At 35.6% G+C, this 18,595-nt stretch overlaps 2 protein-coding genes across 4 annotated transcripts; both read right to left on the bottom strand.

Moving 5' to 3' along the window:
* LOC104707663 lies at positions 15,579-16,987 on the bottom strand. Of its 3 annotated transcripts, none has more exons than XR_002033015.1 (3): positions 16,470-16,987; positions 16,235-16,284; positions 15,579-16,077 (listed from the first exon to the last, which is right to left on the bottom strand). XR_002033015.1 is itself a non-coding variant. In XM_010424059.2 (3 exons), the coding sequence occupies exons 1-3, from the start codon at positions 16,660-16,662 to the stop codon at positions 15,922-15,924; spliced, it is 453 nt and encodes a 150-aa protein (XP_010422361.1). In that variant the 5' UTR covers positions 16,663-16,987; the 3' UTR covers positions 15,579-15,921. The 3 variants fall into 3 exon arrangements, 1 of the variants encoding a protein (XP_010422361.1); XM_010424059.2 differs by having other exon boundaries at positions 16,181-16,284; XR_002033014.1 differs by having other exon boundaries at positions 16,235-16,987.
* On the bottom strand, positions 17,066-18,366 carry LOC104707662 (putative FBD-associated F-box protein At1g05080). Its single transcript, XM_010424058.2, has 2 exons — positions 17,577-18,366; positions 17,066-17,490 (listed from the first exon to the last, which is right to left on the bottom strand). The coding sequence occupies exons 1-2, from the start codon at positions 17,688-17,690 to the stop codon at positions 17,191-17,193; spliced, it is 414 nt and encodes a 137-aa protein (XP_010422360.1). The 5' UTR covers positions 17,691-18,366; the 3' UTR covers positions 17,066-17,190.

The raw sequence follows: 18,595 nt of genomic DNA, 5'->3' as shown, positions 1-18,595 counted from the left end.
GCAGCTTGCCCCCACTGCGGTGTTGAGGAATCATGTCTCCACTTCTTTTTCCTGTGTCCTTTTGCGACCCAAATATGGGCTTCGACCGCCTTTAAGACGGCTTTCCACTCCTCGCAGGTAACGTCGGTCCATATGGGAATTGAGACCACCACAAAACTGATCTGTCTCCCCCCGTTAGGTCTTGGCCTCGACCCCCTCCCACCTTGGATCATGTGGTTGATCTGGAAAACTAGAAACCAACTACTCTTTGAGCAAAAACAGTGTTCACCGGGAGAAACCCTTTCAAAAGCTATCGTCCTAGCCAAAGAGTGGTTGTTGTCCCAAATCCGAGATACGAGAGATCGAAAAACCCTGGGACCCGCTTTCCAATCTAGGTCATAATACTGGATAATAAAGATCCGCGTGTTTATCTGTTTTGGGTTAATTAAAATATCGCTTTTACCCTTTTTATCATCCTTATCCTTTCTAATATTGTATATTTATCTCCATCCTTATCAAATTTTCCATTTCTTCTAAATGTATATGAAATATTTTTATAGATTAATGAGGATAATTTGTTAAGATTAGATATATTTCAATACTTGTTTTAGATGTATACCTTTCTTAAGATCTGGCAGATTTATTTTTTTAATAGATTTCAATATATCTCAATTTTTAAATTATTTATAAACTTTTAAAACAATGATATTATGTTTTTTCTATATTTTATATTGCGTTTAAGAGGTAAACCATCTCAATCTAGCTTAGTAATTTAAATTACAATCAATATAGCTATCTATATCTTGATGTTATAATGATTCGCTTAATATAGCATCTAGGTTATTAAGATAATATGACCGTCATAGAACATTACAAAACCAAACTTAATATGTGATCATATTCGTCGATTTACTTCAGGTATTGTGTTTTATCATTTAAAAATATGGGATCATATTTTTCCAGTGGATGCACTCGAATAATCGTATATGGGTCATGTAGAGATTAGTCGTTCATATTCTTGAATCTATTATTCTTGCATCCAGATTGTAGAGAGATATATAAAAATGATATAAATCAAAATTGTTTATTAATAAACCAAAGAGAAAATTTACAATTCCTTACATATTATCTATCTTTCTAAAACAATTTCAAATAGACACTAATTGTAAATTGTTTGAAAACTCTGCCTAAGCTTCTTTAATCTTCCTTCTTTCTTGATAAGTATTGAGAAATTAAATCGCGAATCCAATTAATATTCGTTCATTCTTCTTTCTATCAATTTAAGAGGGAAAAAAAATATTAGTCACAAACGTTATATTATTATTTTAAAAAATTAACATAATTAGAATTAAATTCTTTATTCGTTCTATTTATTCTTTACCTGAGCTTCCCTTCAAGCTCCTTCTCGCTGCAAAATCGTAATCCTTCACAACCATCGATTCTCCAATCGATCTAACATCAAACCAACACAACTTATCTGGATAACAGCTAGGAGAGAGTCTCCTTGTCTCTCTCAATCCACCACTAATTACTATCATCCTTCCTCCACACCCATGAGAAAGATCTATCACCTTCATCCTTCTCCTACGACACAACGGAACTCAGCCCTCTCCGCTCCTCACCCCACAAACAAACTCGGCTCACACTGGAGACAACAACCCCATCTCTTTTTCCCTCTCCCTTGGTGGTTGTGACCAAGAGACGTCCAAATGAGAAGAAGATTCTCCTTCCCCTTATAAAACTAGGGTTCTTGTTTAATTCCACCAAACCAGCAAACTGTTCGCAAAATAAACCAAACCTGTAGCCAGAACCAACTTGTGGTGTCAAGCGACACTACGCCATGGTGTCGGTCAACAGTCTAACTCCAAAGTTGGCTCCCGGGCGTTATAATTCTTTCCCTCTAATAAAAAAATGTATCCTCGAATCTGACAACAGCGCAGCCCAAACTGCAAAACTCCTCCAACAACCGTTGCAATGGTTCACAACTCCACTTGAAACCTACTGGTCAAAAAACACTAGCCCCGCCGGCCAACACAAACCTGACCGCACAGGTCAGCACAACCAAGCCGAGATTGAACCACCATCAACCTCTGAGGTCTACATCCAGTCATTATGCTTATATCCACGTTTCAGAAATTGTTTGCTCCATCACTCATCCATCTCAGGTCATAACCTTCAAACTGCACCTCCTGCACTCTCAGACCGTCGTCCTCGAGCCATACCGTCTCAATCTCGGATCTTCATCCTCGAGATCTTGGTACCAGGGGTACTACTCATCCCCTCCGAGGAAATAATCATCTCCTAGAAGAACTAATCATCTCTTCTGCCGCTCTCAGTATCGCAACTCCTCAAGCCCTCGGTGCATCAGGGGAACTAATCATCCTCTCAGGAGAACTAATGATTTCCTCAGGAGAACTTAATCATCTCCTATGGAGAACAACTCATCTCCCTAGGAGAACTAATCATCTCCTCATGAGCAAACAAGTCATAATATCAATAAGCACCTCCCGATCGGAACTACCTCCGGTGGTTTGCGTAAAACATCACAACGTCCTACCAATCACCATATTATATTCCCTCACCGGAATATCAACACAACTATGACCACTCATAAGGCCAACCCCTAAACATCCCAGCCACTATGGTGTTTACACATGCCTTATCTATAAATGGAAAAGTTATAACTATTCATAAAACTTCTTATTTTGAGCACCGTATACTCAGTAAACTCCAACATACACCAAGAATCCATAAGAACTAATCATCTTATTAAATCCTCTCCCACCAGCATTGTCAAAACAATTTGCCACACGGTCAACTGGGCGTGAGCAACCTACTACCACACTCACAACACGTGTGGAACTGACACCCACACTAGCAACACTCTCATACCCCCGCTTGACCTGCATGAAAATTCCTGACCTGCTATCCCGTGGCACTCCAAGCCCCGCTGGAACACCGAACAATTTCTTTCCTACTTGATCACTTCTGGATCCAATATCTCAACAACACCTATGTGCTTTTTCCGTAGCAGTTATCGCGTCTAAACGACCTAGATAAGTCTATAACCATCATAGAGTCTTTCATAGAACCGTATACGCTCTGGTACCAAACTAAGATGATCGCACCCGGATTCTCAATCGTCACACATGATCCACGGGAAATGATCTCACCGGAACCTTATAATTCTGATAAGACAAACGACGTAGAAATCACTCCTTGCAAAAACTCCCACAAATAAACCAAATCCGAACTCATCTAGTTACTGAGTCTATGACACTCTGATTTCATGGACATGCGGAGAGGTTTAAAAGAATTGATTTGGCCACCTATGTTACCAAAGTGCACTTATCTTTTTGTCAAGGGTTGTGAGAGAACTCCAGAGTTAAGCGTGTTTGATGTAACGCCCCAACCGCCACCTATTAGTGGGCCCCATGTCCAATCCCATTTCATGGACCCACATTTCTTAATGGACCTCACGTCCTCTCACTAGGTCCGTGAGCCCATCAATATCTGACGGTCGGTTTGGTACGTCTATGGGGTTTTAAAGACTTTTTACCGTCCATACAAATCACCATATTATCTTTTCCTGTGTTTTGTCTTCACTGGCACATCCGACAGTCACTTTACGGAAGGTCACCCATCTTGAAACTACTCCAGCATAAGCACGCTTAACTGTGGAGTTCTCTCAGGACCCTTGACCGAAATGATAAGTGCATTTTGGTGACATAGGTGGCCAAATTAATTGTTTTAAACCTCCCCGCAAGTCTCTGAAACCGGGGTGTCACAATTCACCTCCACTAACATATCACAACGTCCTCATTGCGCACCAAGACCTTCACTCCCTGACGGTGTGAGTCCACTCGACTCCACACTCTTCTGAGTTCGGCTCTGATACCACTTGTAACGCCCCAACCGCCACCTCTTAGTGGATCCCATGTTCAATCCCAGTTCACGGGCCCACCTTCCTTAATGGGTCTTACGTCTCCTTACTAGGCCCGTGAGCCCATCCAAATCTGACGGCCGGTTTGCTACGTCTGAAAGGTTTTAAAGACTTGTTATCGTCCCTACAAATAACCACATGATATTTCTCTGTGTTTTGTCCTCACTGGCATATTTCCAACAGTCACTTCCCGGAAGGTCACCTATCCTGAGACTACTCCAGCATAAGTGTGATACCATGGTTTGTGGAGAGGTTTATAAGAATTGACTTGACCACCTATGTCACCAAAGTGCAGTTATGTTTCCGGGAAGTGACTGTCGGAACTATGCAAGTGAGAACAAAACACAGGAAAAGATCATTTGGTGATTTGTAGATATGGTAACAAGTCTTTAAAACTTCCCAGACATAGCAAACCGTCCGTCAGATATATATGGGCTCACGAGCCTAGTGAAAGGATGTGATGTCCATTAAGGAAGGTGGGCCCATGGACTGGGAGTAGACATGGAGCCCACTGAGAGATGGCGGTCGGGGCGTTACAGAGTCGCACTACCAACCACTCCTAGCGATCGAGTAACAAGAGAGGTGGACTGGAAAATTTGATTTTGTCCAGCCATGGACAGCACTTCTCCACGAATACTCTGATTCACTATCACTCCTCCAGTGTTAATCGACACCTCCACCTGGTATCGATCGTCACCCAACGCACCACTTGCGATCCAACACACATGGTGTCGATCGACACTCTCCTAGTGTCAGTCGACACCGACACCCAAGGCACCACTTTCGTCGATCTCTCCTCATCCAAACCTGACTCCAGCTATTCTCCTATGACCCAAACACACCACAACATGCTGCTGGTGTCACTCGACACCACAACATTGCCACCACACGTCCATAGAAGACGTCTATGTTAACTTTCAGTTAGTTCACAAACTAACCATTCATTCCATAAAACCACCGTTGGATATGAAGTCCATAGCACATCAAATTTCAGCCAAATCGGACTCTATTTTATCCTCCAAACATTGCTCTAAAGTAGCCATCTCGAACCAGTCTACGCAGTCCATCTGTAGGTGTTGGTGTCGACCGAAACCACAATTGTCTCAAACGACACCATCCCAGAAATCACGATCCGAGCCTCCTTTCAAGCTCCTTCTCTCCGCAAAACCCTAATCCTTAACAAGCATCGATTTTCCAATCGATCTAATACCAAAACAACACAACTTACCTGGATAACAGCTAGGAGATAGCCTCCTTATCTCTCTCAATCCACCACCAAGTACTCCCATCCTTCCTCCACACCCATGAGAAAGATCTATCACCTTTATCCTTCTCCTAAGGCACAACGGAACTCAGCCGTCTCCGCTCCTCACCCCACAAGCAAATTCGGCTCACACTGGAGGCAACCACTCCATCTCTTTTGCCCTCTCTCTTGGTGGCTGCGACCAAGAGACATCCAAGGGAAAAGAAGATTCACCGTCCCCTTATAAAGCTAGGGTTCTGGTTTAATTCCAACCAGCAAACCGTTCACAAAATAAACCAAATTCGCAGCCAAAACCAATTTTTGGTGTCGAGCGACACTATGCCATGGTGTTAGTCGATACTCCAACTCCAAAGTTGGTTCGTGGGCGTTATAGGGATCTAATAAAGTTTCTCTTGGTTTGGGTTTATATTTCCACTGAAAAATAGGTTTAGTCATGTAACAACCTCTAGGTTAGAATGAGCTCTCTTGTCCATAATATAAACGGCACTGAGTAATAACACTATAAAATTTAGTCTTTTTTGGGTGATATGTATCTAGTTTGATATAAATAAGAAAAGTAGCAGTATAAAATGTAGTATTTGTTTTTGAGTGATATGTATGTAGTTGATATTAATAAGAAACAAATAAAAAAACTACAAAATCCTCTTATAATAAAGTAGTAGTTTACTTTGGATAATTGGATATTATTATTCATAACATAAATATTATAATTTTAAAATCGAATCCAAACTTAGCTAAAGTGAATTAAACTCTAGATTAAACATCATTCACAATTTTCAACCACAAAATTGTAATTTTTTTATAATTTTTTTAATTTATTTGATATTTTAAAATTAAGTAATTAACTAATAATTACTCTGGCTTCAGTAAGAAACAACATCTATTATTTATATCCTAAACATAGAGTTTTTTGAGTTTTCATTAATACTATAATATTTTACTGTGTGTGTGGATAAGTAAAAATTTTCTCTAAAAACTTGATAGATAAAAAAACCCAAAAGATTGATAGAATTATTAAAAAATTAAATATAATAATTTCAGAGAACTTTCGTCTCATGCCATTGCCAACATTCCTCAATCAACCTACATATATATAATCACGATTCTTGACCTACTTGGTTTATTACATTACAGTTTAGTACATCCCATTGATGTGAACATGGTCTCTTAATTTTTTTTGTTATGGATCTGGTCTATTGTTAAAAGTACTTGCTTATTTTGTACTAACTTTGTAACATTCATCATCTACACTATTAGGAAATGGCATTATAAAGACCCTAGCTATCTTTATGAAGACCAATGTTAGAGTCAACACAATATAGCAAATATAAAAACACATAAATTGTAAATACAAAAGCTATCTTGAAAACAAATCATCAAAAAACTTCTATTTGAATTTGTTCTCTGAATCTCTCTCTCACACACATTACCAAGTTGTGTTATTACAGCTTTAGTAAAAAAAGTGATTCTTATAAGTGCAAGTTTTCAATGATTTGCAACACCGACTTAAACACAGTTAGTTTATGTGCAATATAAGATTGAGGGATACATGCAAGTTATGGTATTGTTTCAAACTCCTCCAGCCCTTTTGTAATCTTATTTCTAATCAATCTTGTAAAAACATAAATATTAAAAATAGATATTCAATACATAATCATGTTTTTTGTTGGTTTAACTACATAATCATAATCATGAATTGTTAAAAAACAATTCTTTAAATATTATAAGAACAAGTAGTAAATATAAGTGGTTAGATGTTTATATTAAAAATTATGAAGTAATTAAAATCCTTACAAACAATAAAGTAAGTAATTAATAGTCATATGATTAAGAAGGTAGAAAATATAACACCAAGTAAGTAGTAATATATTACATGAACTCCAACTAAAACCTAATTGACAAGTAAGTAGTATTATATTAAATATTAATATAGTTATCTCTCTTATTGATATGGTCATTTTCAGTCTTAAATAATGTATTTAGATTATGTATAAATTTCATGTGAACCATATTATTTAATGCTATACAAAAATGCTTGAAAAGATAAATATTATACATGATTTCAATATTAAACAACCATAAATTCTTATAATTTATAAATCAGTAAATATAAACTTTTTGTAAACATGGATTGAATATCTTCAAATTTTATGGTTTTTGGATTAGATTTGGCTATATTGAAGGTCAAATACAATAATATGATGATTTAGTGAGAGGTTTGTAAATTTTATTTCAGAGTTTTATCAAATTTTTGGATTCAACTTTTTTAAAAAGTGTAGTATTGAATTCAAATGCAATAAAAATTAAATTCAAATTTAAGGTTATTTGTTACATAGAATGATAAAAACAAATTCATTTTCTCTAAAATCTTGCTTTGGACGTTCATGGCGGCCTACGACGAGTGACCGTGACTAGTGTGACTACGGTGTATGAGAGAGAAAGAGACATCTTATAAAAAAATATATTTTTTTCTCTCCAATATCAAGATCATAATTGACAATATTGCCCTTTCGAGATAATTCTGAAGAGTATTTACTTTGGATAATTGTATACTATTATTATTCATAACATAAATATTATAATTTTAAAATTGAATCTAAGCTTAGCTAAAGTGAATTAAACTCTATATTAATAAACATTATTAACAATCTTCAACCACAAAATAGTAAATTTTTAAAATTTATTTGATACTTTAAAATTAATTAATATTTACTAGGAAACTACATCTAATATTTATATCATAAACATAGAGTTTTTTTTAGTTTTCATTAATACCATAATATTTTACTTTGTGTGTGTAAGTAAAAATTTTCTCTAAAACCTTTAACAGATAAAAACCCAAAACAATTGATAGAAATACCCTAAAAATAAATCTACCAATCTCAAAGAATTTTTCCCTCATGCCAACATTCCTCAATCAACCTATATATATATATCACGATTCTTGACTGACTTTGTTTAGTACATCCCATGCATTAATGTGAACATGGTCTCTTATTTTTTGTTTTGTTTATGGACCTGGTCTATTGTTTAACGATTTGCTTATTTTGTACTAATTAACGTTTGTAACACCCATCATCTCCAGTTCTCCACTGTTATGAAATGGCATTATAAAGATCCTAGCCATCTTAATGAAGACCAGTGTTAGATTTGATATAAAACACACATAAATGGTAAATACAATATAGCCATCTTGAACACGAATCATCAAAAATCTTCTTTTTAAATTTGTTCTCTGATTCTCTCTCACACACATTAGAAGTTGTGTTATAGGTATAGCTTTAGTAAAAACGCCATCCGATTACGTAATTTAGTGTAGGACAAAAATAATTGTAGCGTATTAATAAGCCGTCCGATGATCATCGTTTCACGTGTCATAAGATGAGGCAGTTGCTTCAACTTTCGTCTGGTAAGCTGGGAAGCCACATTAAATAGCATCTTATATTTATTTTTGATAAATGAAGGGGGAATGAAGAGGAAGAAGGATAAATGAAGAGAGATAAGTTGAAATAAAAATGTGTAAAGATTGTAAATGTAACTTACCTCACATTTCAGACAAGTTACTATTTTCAAAGGTTAGCTTCTTAATTCTTTTCCATTTCATAGTTATTTACTATAAATACTCTTTTTTTAAAAAAAATTAAAAGGTTTTACAAGGTTTTTATAAGACTTCAAAAGAATTTAAAAAGCTTTTACAAGGATCTTATAAGATTTAAAAGGTTTAACAAAGATTTTACAAGTATAAGTTTTATATGGTTTTAAAAAGCTTTAACAAGGCTTTTATAAGATTTAAAAGGTTTTAGGTTTTAACAGATTTTAAAAGGTTTTTGAATACTTTACAAAGTTTCTATAAGAATTTTTAAAAGTTTTTACAAGGTTTTCAATAGGTTTTACAAAGTTTTTCGAATATTGTAAAAGGTTTTTAAAAAGATTGTAATAAACACATTTATATTCCTGTTGTAGTTGTATTTGAAGTCGTGATGAAATATCAAGTTGAATTATAAAACTTTGGCTAGCTTACGCTAGCTTGTGAATTTGTTTTGGCAGTGTCTTTGGACGAGGAGTCCGAGGACGAAATCTATCATATCACAATCGACCCAAGGATATGTGTACGCTTGAAAAGAACTCACCAATTCTCACCCTGTCATGTTATTCATGAAAGGTACTCCTGAGGAGCCTAGGTGTGGGTTTAGCAGGAAAGTAGTTGACATCCTGAAAGAGGAGAAGGTTGATTCGGAAGCCTTGACATACTTTCCGACAACAAACCCTGTTTGATGGGACTTTTCTCCGGGTCCGATTCCTCTGCATTAATCCATCCAATCTTTTTCTACTTGAATATATAGCAGATTTTTTTGGTTGAGCCTTAGGAGTGAATAAAGACGGCTGTTGCCTTCTACTCTCGTATTCACTGTTTACGATATATCACAACTGTCTTCTACAGATTGTGTTTAACCTCTTTCAAAAGACTCCTTTGTAATGTAGCTCTTACTGGATATATGGACCAGTAGTGGTAACGCATCTATGATGAGGCCTTGCTGATAATGCATATATTAAATTAATTAGATAGCCCTTCATAGATGCAATTCTTTAAAGGAAAACTTGTAAACTCATAAGAATGATCTATCATAACTTCATAAGTCATAACACAATTGAGCCAAGGATATGTGTATTTTTGAAAACAAGTCATTAAGCTTTATGCGTTACTATTGTGTTGTTTTCTTTTGACGAGGATGAATCATTCTATACATTTGACTCGTTGACTGTGTATAAATGAATAAATAAGAAATAAACAAGAATAAGAAAAGTAAAGGAAGAAAAAAAAAAAAGGAGGACAAAGGCTTGCATATGAGAAAGTGTGTGTTTAGCTGTTCATAGTGTCATATGAGCAAAACTGTCATTATTATAGAAAATATAAAAAATATCATTGGGTGATGGTTAGAATGGTTAGTGAATTAATTAAAATTTTTTTGTTGGTTACTTCTGCCAATTTCTCTTTTACTTTTCTTATTTTCTTGTTTATTTCTTATTTATTCATTTATACTTTACAGTAAAATCTAGGACAATTCTCATAAATCTTTTTACACAAATTATTTGGATTTCACAATCTTACTTAAAAATAAACCTTTTTTATATTTTTATTTGATTTTTTTTATATGAACAACTTTAACTCAATATGTAACTAAAATAATGTAATTATTTATTCTACTATCCTATATAGAATACAATAATATTCTATTACATTTTCTTAAAAAATATATATTCTATTAATTTAATTTCCTTGTAACCTAATTTTAGTATGCACTTAATTCGATAGTTTGGGTTCTCTATGTTATATCCCTTAGGGTATCATTTTCGCCATCACTGTTGTTTAACATGGTTGCTTGGTTTTCTATATTGTATCACTTACGGTATAACGTTTTTTCTGTGTTGTGCGTTTATTTTGATTGTTTATGTTTTATCTCTTATAGTTAGCATTTACATAGTTGCTTAGGTTGTTTATGTTATATCTTTAAGGTATATCGTTTTTTTTGCTTTTAATTGGATTTGAGTTATTTATGTTCCATACTATTTTTTTGCTATACTATTTCATTATAAACACTATTCATCACTTAAAGTTTTCAACTTCCGATTTTAAAAATTCAAGTTATGTTGAATGCAGAAAAAAAAATCCTATTTTTTTAAGATAAATTTCAAAGTTTTAATTAATTTTGTTGAAAATCTATATCACATTAAAATGTAATGGGTTAAGAACTATTTTATCCAAATAAATAAAAGAATAAATAAATAAAAAATTGACCTTGTATTCCAACACCTTTGTTTGCTGCGTGTACCATTCACATTACCCTTTTTTTTGTCTTTTTACATTAGCTAATAGTTATTTACTTAATTTTTTTCATTAGTGTGCTATATTCTTAGTTTGTTTTTGTTGTTTTGGTCATCTGGCAAATTCACCCAAAAGTAAAAGAAAAAAAAAAAAGGGAGGTTGCACGTGAGAAAGTGTGTGTTTAGCTGTTCATAGTGTTATATGGGCAAAACTGTCATTATTATAAAAAATATAAAGAATATCATAGGGTGATGGTTAGTGAATTAATTAAAGTTTTTTTGTTGGTTACTTCTGCCTATTTCCCTTGATTATACACTACAAGAATTTGGAGTATTTATAGCGTCCAATAAACGCTATATATTGTTTTTATAGCGTTTTAATAAGCGCTATATCTACCTCCGTCATCGTAGATCGGACATTTTACATAGTGGTTTTTTGTTGTGCTACAATAGAGTTATTTACTATAGCGATCATTTTGGTGCAGTTCTAGAGTTTATAATAACATTAATTTTTTGTTATTGTTTATTTTTTACACAGCAGTTTTTACTATAGCATTCATTTTTGTAGTGCTGTTATTTTTGGTTTTCTTCTAATTGCTAAATACAGAAACCTGCTTTCAGTAATAAATCTGTGAACGAACCAAACATTTTTTGATGAAAAAAGATATGCTTATATTCTCAAAGCCACATCTGACAACGTATGAGATAACAAGTTATTAAGGAAAGCCACATCTGATAACAAGTTATGTAACACACACAAAGACAATGTTTCAGATAAAAACTATTTTGTCATTTGGCCAAGCCACTGTAGTACCTAATAAAACAGCAATGATTTCGACTTCTGAATTTGGCCTCCAGACTAGTGCATCTCCAAGAAACTTATACCCAAACCTTGGTAGCATTAGCGCTTTTTTCTCCTGTTCGAGAGCAATCTAAGAGGATGCATTTCTTCTTTCCACCTTTGATGGTGTTGGTGTTGTTACTTACACTAACACTAGTACTCTACAATCAATAGTAAAATCATCTTAGATTTAATCACTACAACAATTTATTCTCAAAATGCAACAATCCAACACCACAAATCAAAAAAGGTTTAGAATTATATCTTAGGTGATGAGTTTTTGGAAACTGGTTCAGGGCGTGACTGTGGTTGAATGAACTGTATCTTATTTATAGGCCAGAGAAATGCCCTTAGGCGCCTCTTGAGTCCATCACGTCTCACCGACACTCTATACAACAAAGCACCTTAGGCGCCTCTTGAGTCCATCACGTCTCACCGACACTCTATACAACAAAGCACTGACATACATTAACAACCCAAATAGGTTAATGACAGATTCTACGGCTAGCAAAAGAAGAATGATACATGTACCACTAATAAAAAGAGCTATACTAACAACGCAGAGACATCAATTTATTCAGATATATGTATGCCTATACTAACAACGCAGAGACATCAATTGGGATCAAAACCATCAAACTTTGACTTCATAAAAAATAAATAACACAAAAAACATATATATTCTTTTGTCCCAATTAATTGGATTTAATGGCCGAGATGGCAAACAACTTTGTAACATCAATTGGGAACTAACCATCAAACTTTTTTGGAGAAAACTAAAACCTTACCTTGTTTAATGGTCTGCTATTTTGATGCAGCACAAAGAACCTTCGAGATATTGTAAATAGTCCGGCTTTGGTTCAAACATAGAAAATAAGAAAGAGCAGAAAATAAAACATACATAACATAAACTAAAGATAATAACTTTCATATTTAAGAAAAAGAAGAAGAAACTTACAACTGAAGCTGCAAAGACACTCCAAAGCTGTGAAGCTTAGTGGTGTGACCATCCCTCTTTTTCTCACATAATGCAAACAGGTTTGGTTCAGTAGCATCAGTTAGCATATATTCTAATCATGACATCTTCCTGCAGAGGAGTACATGTTCTTATCAATGGTTTCAATCAAACATTGTCTAGCATTTGAATATAAAACCTCAATTTGATATGATCCTCCTAAGGAGTCGACACTCTAAGGTGGTGAAACGGATAAACTTTGCATCCAAGAGACTGTGAAGTCTAAATGATCAAAGGATGTGGAGCGAATGGTTGCACAAGAGCTGCGGAAGACTCCTAATATACCGGTGGATCGATTCTTTGGATATTACACACCAACAAGGAATGGATAGAGAGATGGATCGAGAGACGCCACAAAGATCTGTGAAAGGATCTATGATAAGTCTGAACCAACCATGAACATAGATATGATGCACCATGAACATGGAGTTCCAAAAAATACAAGATATCACATCTTGAAAGAGAGAAACTTCTCTGATTTTTACTTAACAACAAAACTTATTTTTTATTCATGAATTAAGCCTCATTATATAGAAGAGATACAACAATTTCCTATAACAGTCAGCAACTTGGGAATGCAGCAACTTGGGAATTGAAATTCAAACTCTAAAGTGCGTGCAAGAGAGAGAAAACCACATTGTTAAGTGTTGTTTTGAGAATAGACGAAAATCTCTATTTTCTTCTTGATTTTGGGCTGACTCCACTTTGTTGGGCTTCTCTGATGGACCAAAATTCTAAAACAATTTGGTTTGTAGCTTAATTCAATCTAGTATGGTCAGGATCCTCCTTTGAATGGGCGTATGTCTGAATTCGCGTAAGCTGGAGATCACCTATTTTGTAAATTGCGTAACTCTTTCATCTGAACTCTGTTTGATCTGATTCTTCTTCGAGGAGTTTTGTAATTGAGCTGAGAACATTCTACAACTGGTTTCATGCACAAATTCCTCGTGGTTGAGCAGATACGCATCAAACAATGAACACATGTCATGACGCTTCCCATTATCATATCATACTCTCCCTCTTGAAAAAAGGATTTGCCCTCAAATCCGGATACTATTCTTTTTTTTTCGTTCCATTTCCTTCTTCTTTTTTTTTGACAAAATAAAGAAATAAAAATAAAACAGAAATAGAGGATGAAGAGATGAGAAAATGAATGAAAGAAGATGGAGAGATGAGAAGATGATAGAATAATAGACCAAACTTAGAGTGTTGCTCTGATACCATTTGATATGATTCTCCCAAGGAGTCGACACTCTAAGGTGGTGAAAGGGATAAACTTTGCATCCAAGAGACTGTGAAGTCTAAAGGATCAAAGGATGTGGAGCGAATGGTCGCACAAGAGCTGCGGAAGACTCCTGATATACCGGTGGATCGATTCTTTGGATATTACACACCAAAAGAGATCGACAACTTGCTGAATATGACACACCAACAAGGAATGGATAGAGAGATGGATCGAGAGACGCCACAAAGATCTGTGAAAGGATCTATGATAAGTTTGAACCAACCATGAACATAGATATGACGCACCATGAACATGGAGTTCCAAAAATTACAAGATATCACATCTTAAAAGAGAGAAACTTTTCTGATTTTTTACTCAACAACAAAACTTATTTTTCATTCATGAATTAAGCCTCATTATATAGAGGAGATACAACAATTTCCTATAACAGTCAGCAACTTGGGAATGCATTAACTTGGGAATTGAAATTCAAACTCTAAAGTGCGTGCAAGAGAGAGAAAACCACATTGTTAAGTGTTGTTTTGAGAATAGACGAAAATCTCTATTTTCTTCTTGATTTTGGGCTGACTCCACTTTGTTGGGCTTCTCTGATGGACCAAAATTCTAAAACAATTTGGTTTGTAGCTTAATTCAATCTAGTATGGTCAGGATCCTCCTTTGAATGGGCGTATGTCTGAATTCGCGTAAGCTGGAGATCACCTATTTTGTAAATTGCGTAACTCTTTCATCTGAACTCTGTTTGATCTGATTCTTCTTCGAGGAGTTTTGTAATTGAGCTGAGAACATTCTACAACTGGTTTCATGCACAAATTCCTCGTGGTTGAGCAGATACGCATCAAACAATGAACACATGTCATGACGCTTCCCATTATCATATCATACTCTCCCTCTTGAAAAAAGGATTTGCCCTCAAATCCGGATACTATTCTTTTTTTTTCGTTCCATTTCCTTCTTCTTTTTTTTTGACAAAATAAAGAAATAAAAATAAAACAGAAATAGAGGATGAAGAGATGAGAAAATGAATGAAAGAAGATGGAGAGATGAGAAGATGATAGAATAATAGACCAAACTTAGAGTGTTGCTCTGATACCACTTGATATGATTCTCCCAAGGAGTCGACACTCTAAGGTGGTGAAAGGGATAAACTTTGCATCCAAGAGACTGTGAAGTCTAAAGGATCAAAGGATGTGGAGCGAATGGTCGCACAAGAGCTGCGGAAGACTCCTGATATACCGGTGGATCGATTCTTTGGATATTACACACCAAAAGAGATCGACAACTTGCTGAATATGACACACCAACAAGGAATGGATAGAGAGATGGATCGAGAGACGCCACAAAGATCTGTGAAAGGATCTATGATAAGTTTGAACCAACCATGAACATAGATATGACGCACCATGAACATGGAGTTCCAAAAATTACAAGATATCACATCTTAAAAGAGAGAAACTTTTCTGATTTTTTACTCAACAACAAAACTTATTTTTCATTCATGAATTAAGCCTCATTATATAGAGGAGATACAACAATTTCCTATAACAGTCAGCAACTTGGGAATGCATTAACTTGGGAATTGAAATTCAAACTCTAAAGTGCGTGCAAGAGAGAGAAAACCACATTGTTAAGTGTTGTTTTGAGAATAGACGAAAATCTCTATTTTCTTCTTGATTTTGGGCTGACTCCACTTTGTTGGGCTTCTCTGATGGACCAAAATTCTAAAACAATTTGGTTTGTAGCTTAATTCAATCTAGTATGGTCAGGATCCTCCTTTGAATGGGCGTATGTCTGAATTCGCGTAAGCTGGAGATCACCTATTTTGTAAATTGCGTAACTCTTTCATCTGAACTCTGTTTGATCTGATTCTTCTTCGAGGAGTTTTGTAATTGGGCTGAGCACATTCTCCAACTGGTTTCATGCACAAATTCCTCGTGGTTGAGCAGATACGCATCAAACAACGAACGTCCTGACGTTTTCCATTATCATATCACAATCTATCTACTTTTCTCCAACAACCGTATCTCAAGAATTAAATAGAAACCAAATCTTATCGGACCCAAAGTTGAAACCTTATGAGCTATTGAAGCAAATCGTTGGAAAGTGAAATGAGTTAGCGAGCTTACGCAAGGTTGCTTGACAAAACAACAGGAAGGTTGTTGTCTGCACCACGCATCTGCAGAAATCTTATGAAATTAAATTGAGTATTCCTCCATAGCTTTGATACATACTTGTATGTGATTATTTTATTGTTGTTGAATCCAGAACCCAACAAAAAAAAGATTAAGAACTTGGCGAAGTTTGAGGAGCAAAATTAACCAAAATCGAAATCAGAAATCAGAAGAAGATGATACAACATACCACGAGACGCATGTCTCAGAATCTCTCTTGAGTGGTGCTGATTGAGAAAGCTCGATCCATATGAGGCGAGATTTCTCGGCGTTGAGCTTTTTACCGCTGTTGACGAATCCATTGGACAAGACCTCTTCTTTGCGACAACACTTCTACCGCCACAAGGTCTAGAGTTTGCTATGATTCTTCTTCCTTCCATCATCAATTGCCGAGAAAGAAATCTACAGATCCGGAGGAATCAGAGTAAGAAGAGGAAGAATCAGATGAACATGAGAGGTGCTGGCGTTGCCGGTGTTGTTTCGATATAAGACAGATCTTCTTCTGTAATCTGTACCTTGAGGATTTCGTCAGAGGAGAAGCATGGTTTCGAATTGGTGACCAAAAAGCAAGTGATTTCGATGAGTATATGTGGTTTACTTCAATGTTTTTGAGAAAAAGATTGAGAAGATGAAATAATTGAGTGAGAGGGAGAGTAAACGAGGGTTAGAGGGAGAATGAAATTTTGAGAGCCACTTCTTGTTTTTCAGTAAGTTAGGGTCCGATGGTAAATACATTATTTTATTTTTTGGGTCAACAATACATAGCGTTTCGAAACTTACCACGTTTCCAACATTAAAACCTGACCAACCATACATAGCGTTTGCATTTTGGCTAACGCCATCTAAAACTATGAGATATATCAATTATAGCATAAAGGTCTTAAACGCTATATTAATCTGCTATAAATATTTCAATTTCTTGTAGTGATAAGCTGGGATTCTGTTAAAACCCTAGGAATGTCTTTCAACCGATCCATCGTCATCTTCTTTGCAAGCTCGAAGTCGGATTCAAACTCGCAGGTGAGTAAACTCAGAGTGATTGTTGCAAGCTTTAAACAGTTGGAGTTTGCTAAGACGTATGTCAAGACCTGTTCCTCTTCTTCTCTCCCTACATATCCATTCCACTCAAAATCCTTGAGTTGTGACGACACGCATCTAGGAACAGAACTCGGTTGGATCCAAGTAAGTGGAAGATCCTTGGTGGTATGTCCCTGCAAAGCAAAAACCGCTATATATATATCAAACACAAACATTCAACCTTTTAAGACATCAAACTTGGAGGAGGGAGGATACGTACGCAATAGATCACTCGATCTACTTCTTCTTGCTTCCCTTGCTGCTTGTTATCTCTTTTCAACTTCCAGCAATCTTTCTTCAAGTGTCCTTTCTTGTGACAGTAGTGACACTCCATATTAGCAAATTTATTAGATTTGCTCCTGCTCCTGCTCCTGTTCTTATCATTCTTGGGCTCTCTAAATGTACTCCTCCCCCTTGACTCAGTAACCAACACATCTGAACGCGAGGAACTAGCATTAGACTATCTTCTAGTTTCCTCATTCAAGACACTATTCTTCACTACATCCATCGAAATAGCACCATTCGACACGGAGTTACAAAGAGACATCCTAAACACCTCCCAAGAATATGGTAATGTACCAAGAAGCCACAAACCGTGAATCTCATCCTCAAACTTGACTCCCATATCAGAAAGTTTATTAAGCAGCCGCTGAAACACATTTAAGTGATCAGTCATCGGAGTTCTCTCCTGATACCTCAACTCAATCAACTTCTTGATCATGTACATCTTATTATTTCCGGTCTTTCGAGCAAATAGTTGCTCCAGCTTCAACCATAAAAAACGAGCATTAGTCTCATTTTCAATATGATTCAACACATTATCATCTACCCATTGCCTTATCAAACCACACACTTGGCGATGCTGCAATTTCCACTGATCATCAGTCTTATCTTCAGGTTTCTTCTCCTCAAAGACAGGAACATGAAATTCCTTCACGAAAAGCAAATCTTCCATCTTGCCTTTCCATAGATGATAATTAGAACCATTCAAGCTTATCATTCTACCCATATTTTCCATCGTTCACAAAAGCAACCAATAACCAAAGTTATTAAACATTGTTCTGATACCACTTTGTTGAGGAAATAACGCACAATTGCGCAGCAGAATAAAGTTTCACCCTAACTTATGTGAACCTGTGAGGAAAATATAATAATCTTGGTAGCAAAACCTTCAAAGCGTCAAATAAACGAGACACAGAATTATACGTGGAAAACCTCCGCAATGCAAGGAGTAAAAAC

The sequence above is a fragment of the Camelina sativa genome, chromosome 8, assembly GCF_000633955.1.
Source record: "Camelina sativa cultivar DH55 chromosome 8, Cs, whole genome shotgun sequence".
Classification (NCBI taxonomy): Eukaryota; Viridiplantae; Streptophyta; class Magnoliopsida; order Brassicales; family Brassicaceae; genus Camelina; species Camelina sativa.
This window is presented reverse-complemented; position numbering and strand designations above follow the sequence as displayed.